The sequence below is a fragment of the Nicotiana attenuata genome, unplaced genomic scaffold (genome assembly GCF_001879085.1).
Source record: "Nicotiana attenuata strain UT unplaced genomic scaffold, NIATTr2, whole genome shotgun sequence".
Classification (NCBI taxonomy): Eukaryota; Viridiplantae; Streptophyta; class Magnoliopsida; order Solanales; family Solanaceae; genus Nicotiana; species Nicotiana attenuata.
Genome location: NW_017671834.1, coordinates 159153 through 175504, shown reverse-complemented (window position 1 = coordinate 175504; position 16352 = coordinate 159153). Strand labels below are relative to the sequence as shown.

The window sequence follows — 16352 nt, the reverse complement described above, 5'->3', positions numbered from 1 at the left end:
TTTCCGACCAATCAGATTGAAGCGTGACAAGGTTGCATTATATTGGCCAGAACATGTCACTTGCACATGTAGCGCGGTTTCATTGGCCTTTTAATTTGACTTGGCGTGCCACGTCATTTGACACGTGGCACCAAACTGGACCTCTAGGAAGATAACATAAAGTGGGCTCATCATTTGTAGTCCAACTAAACAGGTTAGCCCAGTCAACATTTATTGGACTTAAGTAATTAATCCGATTATATTAGCCCATAATATTTATTCGAACTAATATATTTAATATATAGTCCAAATTATTTTATTGAATTTAAATCCAATAAAATTTAAATGCTAACAAAAATGTTTTACAAAGTTAGAGTTGTAATAAAATCCGTTCAAGTTGGAGTAAGAAGAACTAGAAAGTAACTGCAGATTTAATTGCCTTTCATTTTCATTTGAATTTTCTCAACCAACTTCGAAAAAGAACAACATAAAATATATAACTATGTGATCAATGATTGGTCAAGATAGAAATAGATGGTTGAAAAGATTTCTTATCACTATTTAATAATAAGTACAATAAATATTTAAATTACATATAAAAAGAATAACTTTTGTGACCTCTAATTTTGTGAGGTATGAAGCGACCACTTTAGTGGCCCGGAGTTAAGCCACCTCTGATTCAGCATCAAGTTGTTTTCTTACTCAAATGTAAGAAAGCTAACAGTATCTAACCAGAAGAGAATTGATCCTCTTCCAGTCCATTAATGCAAAGTGCAGACAGCATAATAGCACTAGAAGTACCTTAGATGGTTGAGGATTTTCCAAATTTTTTAAAGTGAGAATGTTCTAATTTTTAAATATAAAGCACTTTAAAATTCAAGCTTTTATATTCAGAATTAATGGACACCTATACTTTTGCTTTCCTAAAAGATACATTTTTTTTTTCTTCTTAAATTGCTAACAAGGTTATAAAGTATATCACATCTTGGAAAAAAAATAATGGCCTTTGTTTCCCTTAAACCTTTTGTAATTTATCATTTTTCCTTATTAAAAGTTTTACTATCCTAAGGTACCTTTATTAAACTTTATCCCTTCACTTATTAGACTACATATGAAATTTAAGAAAATAAATAAATATTGTTCTAAAATTATGGCTATAAATTCATATGAATAAAAATAAAATAAAATAAAATTTTAACTTAAATTATTTTTTAATATAAAAAAATATACTCCTATTATTTTCTTGGAATACTAAAAAGAAATAATTTCACATGAAATTCAAACATGCTTTATGACATAATCGGATTATCTCCTAAAATAAATGAATTAAATTATCTGGAAGATATTTCCAGTTCATTGTGTTGCTTCCCGCCATAAAAAAAAGTAAAAAAAAAGATAGAGTAGAAAATAGAAAGAAAAAAAAAAAAGGCCAACTCTTTTTGGCAAGATCAAGAAAACAAATGAAAAGACGCAAATATAATTAAAGAGCCAGATTGGATTAGTAACTATGCAGCTGGTCCCACCTACCATTTGGCAATAGCTCATAATTCTGTAATGAACCAACATTGGTTTGGTTTTCCCGTAGCCTAAAAAATCTGTATAAAAAGCACAAACCCCGGCCAATTCTCAACCTCTCAACCTTCTCTTTCTCCACAAGCACTCTCAACTCTAAAAAATCTTACATATTTATCAATCTCTACAGGTTTTAATCCTGTCATTCATGTGGGGTTTTTGAGATTTTCTTTTTTTCGGTCTTATATAGTTAAGATCATACTTTTTGTAGATTTTTTTTTTGGGTTATAGGAAGATAAAGAAAGATGACAGTGGGAGCAGGAATTTGTGTAGCTGAAAGGAAGCTGAATGTGTTGGGACAGAGCATTCTCACAGATGTTAATGAAAACATAATTGTAACACAGCCAACAGGTGAAGCTTTCATTAATGGGGCATTCCTTGGTGTTCATTCCGACAAAATTGGTAGTCGCAGAGTTTTTCCTGTTGGCAAACTCCAGTATGTTCTTCTTCTTAGCTTTTTCATCTGCCTGTTTTAAGTTTTCTCCTCTTTTTTCGTTGTTTGGGCCGCAGATTGAAAATTTTGAATTTTCATTAATAATCAACGTGGTCCTTTTGATAATGATGGCTTTTATGTTTTAACTTGATTCCCCTGTTTTAAATCTAAGTGTTGAGATTGTTTGGGAGGTTTAAAACAAAGACTGCACTTATTTTTCGTTGTAAAGATTGCAACTTTTTTCAAAGATTGCATTTTTTTGGCAATGACTGTTGCTATGATAATAAGTGGCTAGTATCATCTCCCCCCCCACCCCCCCCACACGCACACACACAAAACCCCACCCCAACAAAACAAAAAAAGAAAAAGTGGTGGCTAGTATCATATATTGTGATGGCAGGCTCGTTACACTGATGAACTTATAGCATAAAACCTATACATACATTCACATCGTTATAAGTGGATATACATCTGAAGCTTAGAGACATTTTATGTCTCATTTTAGCCTTGTGGTGTGAATGAACCATTCCATCCCTTCGGCTGTTCTTTTGGTTATGTTCTTCTTGATTCCACTCTCCACCAAATAGCTTTGAATGTCAAAAGACAAGGAGTTGACATGTTCCAAACATCCAAAGAAGAAAATCTCTAGCCACATGAAGCATGTTCAGTCATGTATCTCAGTGACTCTCAACTCCTGACACAGGTGCAAGCCTTGTAGGAGTATGCTTTATGCAAAGGTACATCATACTTACATTATGCTAACGAAGCAAAATGTCTTAACCTGACTTCCCCTGCCCGTTCTTAAATTCCAATTATCAGTTTTGACTCCTGAAGTTTAACGAAACATAGAGTAACATCATCGAGCAAGGGTCCTTTAATCTCATTTGAGGAACAGATGTTGGGCTTAATAAAATAAAGTTCACATGCATCTGATTAGCAACAGTCATTGCAACTTTGTTTTCAGTGCTTGCATTTTGATTTTTGGTGTTTTGAGTTATTTTTTGGGTTTAACTAGGAAATTGTTTATATGTTGAATGCTTGCTTACGGTTTGCAGAGGATTGAGATTTATGTGTGTCTTCCGATTCAAGTTATGGTGGATGACACAGAGGATGGGTACATCCGGACAAGACATACCATTTGAGACTCAATTTTTGATTGTGGAAGGAAATGATGGTTCAAATTTTTATCAAGATAACCACGAAAATTCAGCATTGTATGTTGTATTCTTGCCTATTCTGGAGGGAGATTTTAGGGCTGTTCTTCAAGGGAACTCAAACGACGAGTTAGAAATATGCCTGGAAAGTGGTATGAGTATTTTGATCTTTTCTTTTTTGGGATGATCTCTATTAATGCGTTTTGTGGAATGGTCTTTAGCAATTCTCAATGATGCTAATGGTAATGGTCGATTGCAGGAGATCCTGCTGTGCAAGATTTTGAAGGAAGCCATTTGGTTTTCGTAGCAGCTGGGCCAGACCCTTTTGATGTCATCACTAATGCAGTCAAGTATGTTTTCGTCCTTTCTTCGATTGTTACTATTCTTGAAGTTTCCTTATTCAAATATCCAATCCATTGTGCTCATGTAGATTTGCATATATTTGCAGTAGTAATGTTTGGTTTTAACTTATATCTGTCAACATGTCTTTGCATTCACAAAATCCATCTGGTCGGCTTATGGCCAGAACACGGTCGTAACTGATAAAAGGGGGCTTTGCAAAAGAAATGCCTTGAGAAAAATAGATGCATAGAACTTTTGGACGAGATAGTGCTAATTCCAACTCTATCGAAACGGAACCTAGTACAAATCTATTTGCCACGGTCCCTTAATTCGACATGGTACAAATATCAATATTTGATATTTATGTCTTTCATTATTCACATAGTTGAGGGTGAGCTTCACAAATTACGCCAGCCATGGGGGTTGATGTATCAATCAGCCAGCGACAGTGAGCTTCACAAGTTACGACAGCCGTGGGGGTTGATGTATCAACCTGCCAACGGGGGTGAGCTTCACAAATTACGCCAGCCGTGGTGGTTGATGTATCAACCAGCCTATATGCTTTTTAGACCTATTTTCAATACCAAGTATTCATCAAAATTTATTTATGTGGGATGCACGAATTGAAGTTTGCAATAATAATGGCACAACTTATGAAAGCTGTATGAGTCTGTATGAGTCTGTTATAGACATTACCTATTTGAATCGGAGTTGATGGTTGAAATACTTTGTCAACACAGGACGGTGGAGAGGCATTTGCAGACATTTTGCCACCGTGATAGAAAGAAGGTACAGTTTGAATGTCTTTGGACTGCTGCAAGTATTATTGGCATCATTACTTCTTCTGGATATAAATATATGAAGGCATGTTTTTGTCATGGTTCAGATGCCAGACATGTTGAACTGGTTTGGATGGTGTACATGGGATGCTTTCTATACTACTGTTACTGCCGAGGGAGTGAAGCAAGGATTAGAGAGGTCACAACTTTAATCTTTAGAAACTTCCTATCATTCTAAATTCTTGTATTGCTTATAGTGCTTACACTTTTATGACTTTTACAGTTTGGAGAAAGGAGGTATTCCCCCGAAGTTTGTACTCATTGATGATGGATGGCAATCCGTGGGTATGGATCCCAATAGTATCGAATCCATTGCTGATAACCATGCAAAGTGAGTAGATCGAACCAATTTAGTATCATTGTCGTTGTATTCTTTCTCAGTTTTTGGTTGAGGAGCTGTTGCTCCTTCTGGTGTTCTCTTTGAAAGTTCGCGTCCTAATTCCTTTTTGTTTAGCAATCCCTTTCTACTGGCTAAACGTTCTGATTGTTCTTTGGCTCGTTTTCAGCTTTGCTAACAGGTTAACTCATATCAAAGAGAACCACAAGTTTCAAAAAGATGGAAAGGAAGGGCATAGGGTTAATGATCCTGCAATGGGACTACGACATGTTGTTACCAATATCAAGGACCAGCACAATTTAAAGTATGCTCTTCAATATCGTCAACTTTTAGGTCCTGACCTTTTAGTTATCTGCTTTTCTGTTTCCTTATCTCAACCGTTGCACTTTAGGTATGTGTACGTGTGGCATGCACTCGCCGGTTATTGGGGCGGTGTGAAACCTGGGGTCCCTGAGATGGATCACTATGAATCCAAGTTATCTTTCCCAGTTTCGTCCCCTGGGGTCGAGTCACAAGAACCTGATGATGCTTTGGATAGCTTGACAAAGAATGGTCTTGGTCTAGTGAACCCTGAGAAAGTCTATAATTTCTATAATGAACTGCACTCATACCTTGCTTCTGCGGGTATAGACGGGGTTAAAGTAGATGTTCAGAACATCCTTGAAACACTTGGAGCAGGTCATGGTGGAAGAGTAAAACTTGCAAGAAAGTATCATCAAGCATTAGAGGCATCTATTTCTCAAAACTTTCCTGATAATGGAATTATTTCATGCATGAGCCATAGTACTGATAATTTGTTCAGGTAATTCTCTCTCTCTCTCTCTCTCTCTCTCTATATATATATATATATTGCTTATAAAATTGAAGCTGGACTAGTTGTTCTAAGAAATGGGTACTTATTGTGAATAGAAGACACTCTTTTGCAAAATTCTGATTTGGTTTTGTTTCTCTTATATTGTGTAGTGCGAAACGCTCAGCTGTTATTAGAGCTTCAGATGATTTCTGGCCGAGAGATCCTGCATCACACACAATTCACATAGCATCAGTGGCTTATAATACTATTTTCCTTGGGGAGTTCATGCAGCCTGATTGGGACATGTTTCATGTGAGTTGATGACATGATTTTTGGTTCCTTTGTGTCTATACTTCCCAACTTCCCCTAAAAAAGCTCAACTGACTAAAATGCTTATTGACTTTTTCTTAATATGTTAAGAGTGTGCACCCAATGGCTGAATACCATGGAGCAGCACGGGCTGTTGGAGGCTGTGCTATTTATGTCAGGTGCTGCTTATACCCTTATACAGGTTTAGTTATTTGGTAAACAGTTAACTTTTGGCTAGTGTTTTCTCATGGCTGCCTATTGCCATGCAGTGACAAGCCTGGACAGCACGATTTTAATCTTTTAAAGAAGCTTGTACTTCCAGATGGTTCCATATTACGCGCCAAACTTCCAGGAAGGCCAACTAGAGACTGCTTGTTTTCTGATCCAGCAAGAGATGGGATAAGGTATTTGCTTGATCAGTCTTCTTTTCCAAAAAAATTATCCTTTTCAACAGTGATATAGTTACTGTATTTTTTTCCCTTTGTGTGCAGTCTATTGAAGATTTGGAATCTGAATGATTTCAATGGAGTAGTTGGTGTGTTTAACTGTCAAGGAGCTGGGTGGTGTAAGGTCGGCAAGAAGAATCTAATCCACGATTATCAACCAGAGATGATAACTGGGATTGTCCGTGCTAATGATGTCAACTACTTACCTAGAATTGCTCATGATGGATGGACTGGGGATGCTATTCTCTATTCTCATCTTCACAGTATGAACCTTTTTTTCTAAATTTATTATCTTTTATTATGATTATTGCTTTCATCTAGAGGAAAAGTGCATTTTGTTGACCTGATTGATTGTATTACCAATTGCAGGAGACTTGGTCCATCTTCCTAAAGATGCATCTTTTCCAATTACTCTTAAGGCGAGAGAATATGAAGTCTTTACGGTGGTTCCAATCAAGGAAATGTCAACAGGATCTAAATTTGCTCCAATTGGACTTGTAAGTATGTTCAATTCAGGAGGAGCAATCAAAGAGTTGAAGTATGAAACAGAGGGAAGTGGAATAATCTCCATGAAGGTTCGGGGATGTGGCATGTTTGGAGCTTATGCATCTGTGAAGCCTAAAAGAATACAAGTGGACGATAAAGAGTTACAGTTCGATTATGAAAAATCCTCTGGATTAGTCACTCTGGCTCTTAGAGTTCCTGACAAAGAGTTATACGCTTGGGACGTAAGGGTTGAAGTATGAAAAGCGCGAGATGATCATTGTGATGTATGACTAATCATTGGATGAGGTGAAGACTTGTAAACTGAGTCTCTCTTTTCCAGTTACTCATATTTTGAATTTAGAGGGCGATATCTGTCGTTGAGGTCCTGATGTTGTAGCTTTGCACCATGTTTGATCAATCTGCTGGAAATTCCCATAGCATAATGATGATCTATTGGTCCTGTATCTTAGTTATCCGAGCCTTGGAAATGATCGACTCAAATAGATGCTCTTCATAATATTTGTTTCCTTCTTTTCTTGTTCTATTGATCAGAAGCATCTAAGTGCGCTGCTCATCTTGCATGTTACTAGTTCAAACATGTCCATTTGAATTTAATGCAACATTCTTCAGCTGGCTTTAACGTACAAGATAAATATTTAGTGATCTCTAGTGAATACATGGAAAGATACACAAATTTTCACCATGAGGAAGTGATGCCAGGGATGCAATTTCAAATGGTGCAATAACTGGTGTTTGCTTCGTGGGCTTGACTTGAGGAGTTTAGGGGAGAAATTTAAAAATAGTCAGATTTTCAAGTGGTCATTCAAAAATAGCCACAGTTTCAAAAGTAACTGAAATTTAGCCACTTTTCATGTAAAGATAAATTTGAACAAAAACGCTGTTCAAAATTCGGAAAATACTCCAGCATAATATACTGCAGTTCCAGCATAAGTATACTGAAACTCCAGTATATTATAATGGAGTTCCAGCATAAGTATACTGGAACTCCAGCATAATATACTGGAGTTCCAGTATAATATACCGGTCCAGCATAATATGCTGGAAGTTCATACACAGGTGCTCCAATCTCCGGTATATTATGCTGGAACTTTCTGCGTGTTGGAAATCTAGCATAATGTGCTAGAAATTCATACACAGGTGCACCGATCTCCAGTATATTATGCTGGACCGGTCCCTGTTGCAGCAAAATAGTGGCTATTTTTCGATGACTTTACAAACGCTGGCTATTTTTGAATGACCAATTTGAAAGCTGGCTAGCCCGTGCTATTTTTACGTAGTTTAGTCCACAAGCCAACTTTCAAGCAGGGTGGCCCTTCCATAAAGCAAATAAAGCAACTGTTTTAGGCCCCACAGTTGTAGGGGTCCCATTTTCTGTTACACCTAATAGGCTATGTATAAGTTTAAAAAAAGGTTCTGTGAAGTGAACAATTTTATTTCTTTCTTTAACAAGTATAGAGAAGAAGGATTTGCAACTGCTATGACTTCATCCACGAAAATTGCACTTGAAATGTATATCGAACCCGAATTTCTTAAGAAACTTATGATATATAGGAAGTAACAATTTGACGAGAATGTTGATAATAAAATCTCAAAATCTTTCGAAGAGTCCTTTGGAGTTGATTACTTTATACATAGTAGACAAGGTTAGTTTTTCACTTTAAAATAGATATGAACAAATCGAAGCATACGATAATATTTTTGATGTTTCTATTTAGCGGTAAAAATTAAGATCATTAGACGATGGAAATTTTAAAAAATATTGCCTTAATCTTGAATATTCCTTAAAGCATAATAATCAATTCTATATTGATGGTTTTGATTTATTTTCTGAATTAAAAATACTAAGAAAAATAGTACAATTAGAAGATAACAGTTTAATTGATACACGCTATCAAATAAAAAGATTTGATTCTTTTTCCAATGCCTATATTACTTATGGAATAATGTTAATAACTCTTATTACCGTCGCTTCAGTGGAAAGAAATTTTCAAAATTAAAATTGATAAAATCTTACCTAAGATCAACAGTGTCTCAAGAAAGGTTGATGGATTAGGTGTATTACCAATTAAGAAAGATTTATTATGAGTTATTGGTTGTAAGAAAATTATTAATAACTTTGTATCTAAGAAACGTTAAAAAAGTAGACTTCAAATAAATAAATAATTTTTTTTTAAAAAAATTAAGGCCTCGTAAAGTTTGGCTTTAGACCGCCCCTACTTTCCAGATTCAAAAATATCGTTGCCTCTGAACACTTTCATGATCACTTACAGTTGACAGTCTTCAAGTGTGTGTTGATTCTGACATCCACTTCTACAAGTAAAGAAAAAAATGAGGCATGCCCGTAAAAGAACCTTGGGAAAAAAAAAGTGACACTAGCATAGAATCTTGACTGAGTATCAATACAAAGAAGGTGGAAGTGGGAAGGAGAATGTGTGCTTCGGTGTATTGGTATGCTGATTAGAGGTGGGCGATGGTAGGAGGTAAGAGCCGGATTAGGCGATTCAGCAGCTCTAGGAGTTCCCGTTCTCGCCCAAACTATACAAGCTTCTTCCAAAGCATACAACTTTTCTCTTTTTTTTTTTTTTGGTGTTCTTGGCTTCGCTTCTCTATTACTACAATCTTTTGGTCTAAATTTTGATATTTTATTGGGGCGCTTATACCAACGAATTCTTGTTCACTTGGTTGTTAGTCGGTTCGGATGATATTCCGAATTATATTATTAATTTAGAATCCAGTAATTTGAAGCGCCTGAATCCCGAACTCATAAAAATTAAATTCTGGTGGCTTCGCCTCTAACTGAGAACCATCCGTTTTCAGCTTCAGCCATAGTATGTGTGTATGTATGTACTGATATTCACAACACCGCGCATAGAGCTGGCAGGTGGGCCGGGGCCCGGCCCTAAACGGGCCTCATGGGCCGGTCCTAAGTGGGCCCGGACTTCGTGGGCTGGGCTTAAATGGTCCCGGGCTTCGTGGGCTTTTGGTAGGAACCGGACCAGGACCACGAACTAATGGTCCCGAGCTAAGTGGGCCGGTCCCGGGCCTAAGTGGGCCCAACGGTTCTTATTTTTTTTTTTGTAAGATTTGTTATCTAAGGCAATTCCTTGTAAAAACTATATTATAGAATTGTGATCAAATTTAAACACAAAACATTGTAAAGAGATATTCAAAGCAATGCATTATAATTTTATTATAGCATTAACAAGCACATGGCAATATCTTTCTTAGTCTTCCTCTGTCCATGGAATGAGCACAACAAGGTGCTAATACCACCATTGAGAAGAAAAAGAAACTAATCAAGATGTGCCAAAATACAAGTTACATATTAATTTTATATGGTATCTCTTACAAATTTCATAAATCCTTCAAGGTTTGGAGGAATTTCCGTTGGTGGTGGCAGAAAAGAAGCTTGTTCATCACCGCTTCCGGGCGAAGCTGCATCCTCCGCAAGTTCAGCTAGCATTTCTTCGTAAGCTTCGTCTACCTCTGGTTGTGATTCAGCAAGTCCAAACTTTCTTCGTTCCGAACGGATCCAATCTTTGAGAAGTACTGATTTTTCCAAGCTCTCCCTCATAGACGCACTATAATCACCGAGTTGAAGTCTTGCTTGACTGAAAGCGCTCTTCGATGCCACTGTTGAAGCTCGAATGGTTAAAATATCTCGGGCCATCCTTGAAAGAATCGAAAAGTGTTTTTCTTTGTCCTTCCACCTTTCCAAAAGATTAAATGAGCCGTCAGGATTCACTTCCTCAATTCCCTGTGACAAATAAACTTCAAGCTCATTTAGTTGTAAATAATCACTAGTGCTAGAACCTTGAGAATCCCTGAACCCGGCCCAAGCAGTAAGTGCTCTTACTCCCGCAGTTCTTTTAGATGATTGAGAACTAGAAGAAGAAGGAGTTGGAACATTTGGTCTAGCATTATCTATTGCAATTTGATAAGCACTATAAATAGTTTGAGCATTTATTTTAATTGAGGCTTGTGCGTCCGAAAGTGTAGAAAACTCCTCATCTTCAAGTGCTAAACCATTATAAATAGATTGATGCCAATATTGAGGACCTCCTAATTTCATAGTAGGATTTAACAATGCAGCAACACCATAAATATGGGGAATAGGGAAAAAATATTTTTTAAATTTCTTTCTCATAAAATCAATAGCTTGTTCATAAATTTCCTCACCCTCTGAAAAATAAGCAAACAAATTTGCAAGTTCTGCAAGATAAACTAAACAGTTAGAAATAGTATGATAATATTGCCCAGAAAATTCATTTGTAGCAATATGAAATTTTTCTAAAAAATCTACAAGCATTCTAACATTAGCCCAATCCGCATTTGTAAGGTGCGCATCATCATCACATACATGAGCATTAAACGTTGAGTTTAGGGATTTCTATATTCATATGCAACAACTAAACTTTCATACATGTAATTCCATCTAGTTGGACAAGGTTTAGGAACCTTTCTTTCTCTTATGCCAAATTCATTGCATCTTTTAAAATATTCTCTAAGTCTACTTCTACGGTTTGAATAAAAAAGCCAGTGAAGAGCCATTTTAACCTTTTCAATTTCAACATTTAAAATTCTCATACCATCACCCACAATTAAATGATAAATATGACAAATACATCTAACATGAAAAATGTTACTAAATGCAGGATTTAGTGTTGTGGTAAGCAAGGCTACAACATTAGTGTTACTAGTAGCATTATCCATTGAAATTGACATTATTTTATCACTAATGCAAAAATATCTACAAATATCCGTAACAGTGCTAGAAATAAACCGCCCTGTGTGACGTGAATTAATTATTTTATAAGCGATAATGCGCTTTTGCATTATCCAATCTTCATCAATCCAATGACTGGTAACAGTAAGATAATCCCAGTCATTACCACTTCTACGAATAACAGTAGTAATAGCAACGCGACAATTAATATGAGTAAATAAATATCGCAAATATTGTTGATATTCATGTTTATATTTATAAATATCGCTCTTTACGGTTGTGCGAGGTCATCCTTTATAAGTAGGATTAAAAACTTTTCTAATATAATGCACAAAATGAGGGTTAGAAGGAAAGCTGTAGGGTAAGCACATAACAGTAATCATTTTTGCCAATTCTTCCCTATCTTTTCTTGGATCATAATATAAAATACCATCGGTAATAGTGTTAATTCCCGGTTGAAATTGATTTGATCCGGTACTAGGGTCAGGCTGACTAGGTACACTTGTCCCCTCGGCCGCAACTTTCATAAGAAGATATTTAACTTTATCTTGAGGGTGTATCAATATGTGTCTCCTCAAACTCCCCCCCCCCTCCCGAGTAACATAGTTAAAAGCTAACTCTTTGCCACAAGTTTTACACTTAGCTTTATTTTTTTTCTCTTATTTGAATTAAAAATGGCCAAACAAGAGATGTTTCGGCCCGTTTAGAAGGTTGTCTAGAAAAAGTAGGGGTAGTAACAAGGGGGGGGGGGGGTCAGACGGGGCATTATTTGGATTAGTTGGGTTAACTTTAGCAACATGACTAGTGAATGTATCGTCATCCGGTTGCGTTTCATCCAAATCTATTTCCTGCTCATTATCTTCATCAATAGTTGGATTACCATAAAGAGAATTCATATATTCATGATCTAAGTGTTCACCACCTCCAACATTATGCACATATTGACTCTCAATAAATTGTAATAAAGTATTATCACTATCAAGAACAGGAGCAAGTGGAGGGCGGGTATGAGATTTGGGTAGGGGAGCCCGGGGAATTGGAGAAAGAATAGATTGGCCACTAGATTCACCACTCTAAGATTTTCCCTTATTTTTAGTAAACATTTTTTTAACGAAAAATCCATCTTAATTAATCAAACAATACAAAAGTAAATAAAACAAAACAAAACTATAATATTAAAACTTAAGAGTTGGAACGAGTTTACCGAATTGACGAACAACTTGTTAAAAATTAATTATCGTTGAAGACTTGAAGACTTGAATACTTCAATTCACCAACTTCACAAATTTTCACACAAATTGCAACAATAAAGTAACCAATTATAGAAGAAAATTAGAGAGAGATTGATGATTTTGTGAGAAAAATGAAAGAATGAGGGGTATTTATAGTTGAAAATAAAGAAAAAGTGTAATTATAAAAAGTTTGGGGTTAATTATAAAAAGCCCAAACGGGCTAATTATAGAAAGCCCAAAAGGCTATTTTTGCAGGCCAACGACCATTTTTTAAATGTTGCAACGGCTAAAAAAAATTTTAGATTTTTTTTTAAAGAAAAATAAATAGCCGTTGGGCCCGTTTGAGCCCGTTTAGGATCGGTTGAAAGCAATCGGTCCCGGGCCCAAATGGTCCGGTTCTCACGGGCTTCTTCAATTAACCCACCCACCTAACAGATCCACCCCTGATTCGGGGCTTAAACGGGCCTGGACTGGGCCTGGGCCTAACCGGCCCACATGCCTGCCTTAACCGCGCATAAGTACTTTCTTCTCTGTAAATTCCTTTTGTCAAAAAGACCAATAAACTTTGACGGCCATGATAAAGTACAAAATTTTTAGTACCTCCGAATAGTAAAATGTCTTGTTGATTATTTTTCTTTTTGTTATTCTCTCTGTCCTACTTCTTGTGGCTTTGTTTGACGGAAAGAAGAGATTATGTTCAGGCAATGAAGAAAGATAATTGAAAATTATAACTTATCATGAATAGTTGTGTTGCTATAAATAATTTTATTGAGTAAAAGTAATATAAAAATTTTAAAATTAAAAAATTAATTTAATAAATAGAATAAGACAAAAGTGTTGCATAACTTAGAATTGAAGGAGGATTTGTTTTATATGTTGCCGCCTATTTGCGTATTCTTACATTGGATAAGTAATCAAAGTATGCTCTGGTCAGCGAATCCTATCCCAAAAACCGTACCTTTGCACCTATAAAGTCCAATTGCTGGCGATAAGTCCAAAAAGGACGAGGCTACTTGCTATATATGCACCACGTATAGGAAGAAGCAGACACGTGTCCTGTTTCAAATCCTTTTGCTATTGAGAGCATCATATATTACTTACCTTCCGTCGAAGTATTGGTGCCACTGCAATCAACAAGAATCGAGAACTATAATAAAACAAGAAAGAGTATGGCTGAAAACGGGCAAATGATTGATACTGTAAATCCCCAGCAAGTGAGCAGAAGGACGGTGATTCTGGCAACACTGGCTGGAATAGCAGTAGAAGGCCCACTTTTGGGGATGATGGGTTTCAGCTTTGTGACTTCTTTGATAATTCTCGTCGTAACTTCTCCGCTGCTCTTGATAGTTAGCCCTCTGTTGTTTGGTGCTGCTTGTATTTTCGCATTCGCCATCGCAGGCTTTGGGGTGGCTGGGACTATGGCTTTTGCAGGATTATCTTCGTTTGTTCTGGTCTATCGTTCACTAATTAAAGGCGGAAGGAAAACGGGTGTAGACTATAGCGATACTGATGTGCCGGTGGTTACTGTGGATAAAATGATTCAGCCGGACGAGACTGTAGAGAAGGAGCAGCAGCAGCTGGACACTGAAGTGGCAGGTACTAGATGTCGATTTAAATTTGACACGTTCAATATTTATATTCTTATCGAGGACAAATTTTTTTGGCCTAAACTCAAATTTTACGAGGGGCCTTAACTTTTAATTTTTTTTAAAATTATTTATTTGAAGTCTATTTTTTTTAACTTTTTCTTAGATATAAAGTTATTAATAATTTTCTTATAATTAATTATATTTCTCAATTGACAATATAGCTAATTTATTTAACTTTTCTTGTGACATTGTTCTTCTTAGGTAAGATTTTGTCAATTTTAATTTTGAAAATTTCTTTCCGCTTAAGCTACGGTAACATGAGTTATGAACATTATTCCATAAGCATTTTAGATATTTGGAAGAAAATTGAATCTTTTTTTATTTATTAAGTGTATCAATTAAACTGTTATCTTCTAATTGTACTATTTTTCTTAATACTTTTAATTGAGAAAATAAATTTAAACCATCAATATCGAATTGATTATTATGCTTTAAGGAACCTTCAAGATTAAGGTAATATTTTTTTCAAATTTCCAACATTTAGTGATCTTAGTTTTACTGCGAAATAGAAAACCAAAAATATTTTCATATGATTCGGATTGTTCAAATCTATTTTGAAGTGAAAAAATAGCCTTGTCTATTATGTATAAAAGTAATCAACTCTAAAGGACTCTTCGAAAGATTTTGAGATTTCATTATCAACATTCGCATCAAATTGTTACTTCCTGTATATCACACGTTTCTTACGAAATTCAGGTTCGATATTCATTTCAAGTGCAATTTCCTTGGTATAAATAAGAGCAGTTGCAAATCCTTCTTCTTCTCTATATTGGTTAAAGAAAGAAATCAAACTTTTTCATTTTACAGAACTCTTTTTTAAACTTATACATAGTCTATTAGGTGTAACAAAAAATAGCCCCCCACAAATATGGGGCCTAAAGCGGTTGCTTTACTTCCTTTATGGAAGGGTCGCCCCTGATTCTTATCAGTAAATTCTTGCATTTATTGGTTCAGCACTTGATACTTGTTGAAGTTCTAGTAATTAATTTTCACGTATATACTTCAACTTTTCAGTTTCAATTTTTATGACATAGTTTGCTGGACATGAAGAAGAAATGAAGGCACTGTGGTCACAAATATACCATAATATTAGCGTGATCATACAATTTTTAAAAGATGTGGTCTTAAAGTTATAAAAGTTGGTCACTAAAATAAAATAAGAAATTCAAGTTAAATTGTTTCCAAAATTTAGAAACGTGTGCTTTTTCTTAAAGTAGTGGTATATAATTATGTTTCCGGACAAAAAGACACATGCTTAGTTGTAAGTGACTATACATTATATGCAGGTAATGTGGAGAGAATTGAGGCAGATGAAGCTGTAAAGGAGCAGCAAGAGGACACATCAGTGCCAGTTACTAGAATTGTTGAGTTGTTTGAGTCTTTGAAGGAGCATCCCCATGACACTGTTGTGGAGGAGCATCACCACGATCAAGATATGCCGGCAAGCCCTGGCTATTTGCACCAAAATGTGCAGCGCGAGATACCACTATAGAGATATGTAGTCAGGAGAGAATAGTCTTCTCTTTAATTATATGTTTTATACCCTGCACACGTTCATTTTTGGAGAGTGCTTTTCCTCTTTACTTCTACTTATTTTGGTCTCTGTAGTATGTACATATAAGTGTGGGTTGTAGCCTTTTTTTTTTTTTTTTTGGTGGCTGTATGGTGCTGTTTTTCATCCAGCTAAAAGTGCATGGCTTTTTATTTTGTTCCAAGTAGGGTTGTTTAACCAAAAATAAGGATTTTGATCAAAGCTTATTTCAAGGAGAACTCGGGTTACTGATAATTAAATAAAAATAGGAATAAATGATGTAAAGAATAGCTGAATAGAAAGTAAAGTAAATATGTATATTCTAATAGTCTTTCGTGTCCTTACAAATGATCAGCTTTCCCCTTTTTATAACTATCTCTAGGTAATACGTTTCGTTTCTCTCGTAATAGAGACATTATTGACAATTAATGGCATTTAATGTAATGTTATAAATGGTAATCATTATTTGTATTTAATACAGTATTTTACTTAACGTTTTCTAG

At 35.7% G+C, this 16352-nt stretch overlaps 2 protein-coding genes across 3 annotated transcripts; both read left to right on the top strand.

Annotated features, from left to right (window-relative positions):
* The first annotated feature begins 1571 nt into the window (after positions 1 to 1571).
* LOC109210469 (probable galactinol--sucrose galactosyltransferase 1) lies at positions 1572 to 7319 on the top strand. 2 transcript variants are annotated; one of them, XM_019373890.1, is made up of 13 exons: positions 1572 to 1987; positions 3040 to 3290; positions 3398 to 3488; positions 4221 to 4269; positions 4367 to 4458; positions 4543 to 4650; positions 4826 to 4960; positions 5048 to 5458; positions 5620 to 5761; positions 5870 to 5937; positions 6028 to 6162; positions 6250 to 6467; positions 6574 to 7319. In XM_019373890.1, exons 1-13 carry the CDS (start codon positions 1797 to 1799, stop codon positions 6948 to 6950), a joined length of 2268 nt encoding a protein of 755 aa, XP_019229435.1. In that variant the 5' UTR covers positions 1572 to 1796; the 3' UTR covers positions 6951 to 7319. The 2 variants fall into 2 exon arrangements, with proteins under 2 accessions (XP_019229435.1, XP_019229436.1); XM_019373891.1 differs by lacking the exon at positions 1572 to 1987 and adding an exon at positions 2430 to 2721.
* Positions 7320 to 13717: 6398 nt separating this feature from the next.
* LOC109210471 lies at positions 13718 to 16033 on the top strand. The gene is made up of 2 exons (XM_019373892.1): positions 13718 to 14265; positions 15605 to 16033. The coding sequence occupies exons 1-2, from the start codon at positions 13839 to 13841 to the stop codon at positions 15808 to 15810; spliced, it is 633 nt and encodes a 210-aa protein (XP_019229437.1). The 5' UTR covers positions 13718 to 13838; the 3' UTR covers positions 15811 to 16033.
* The last annotated feature ends 319 nt before the right edge of the window (positions 16034 to 16352 follow it).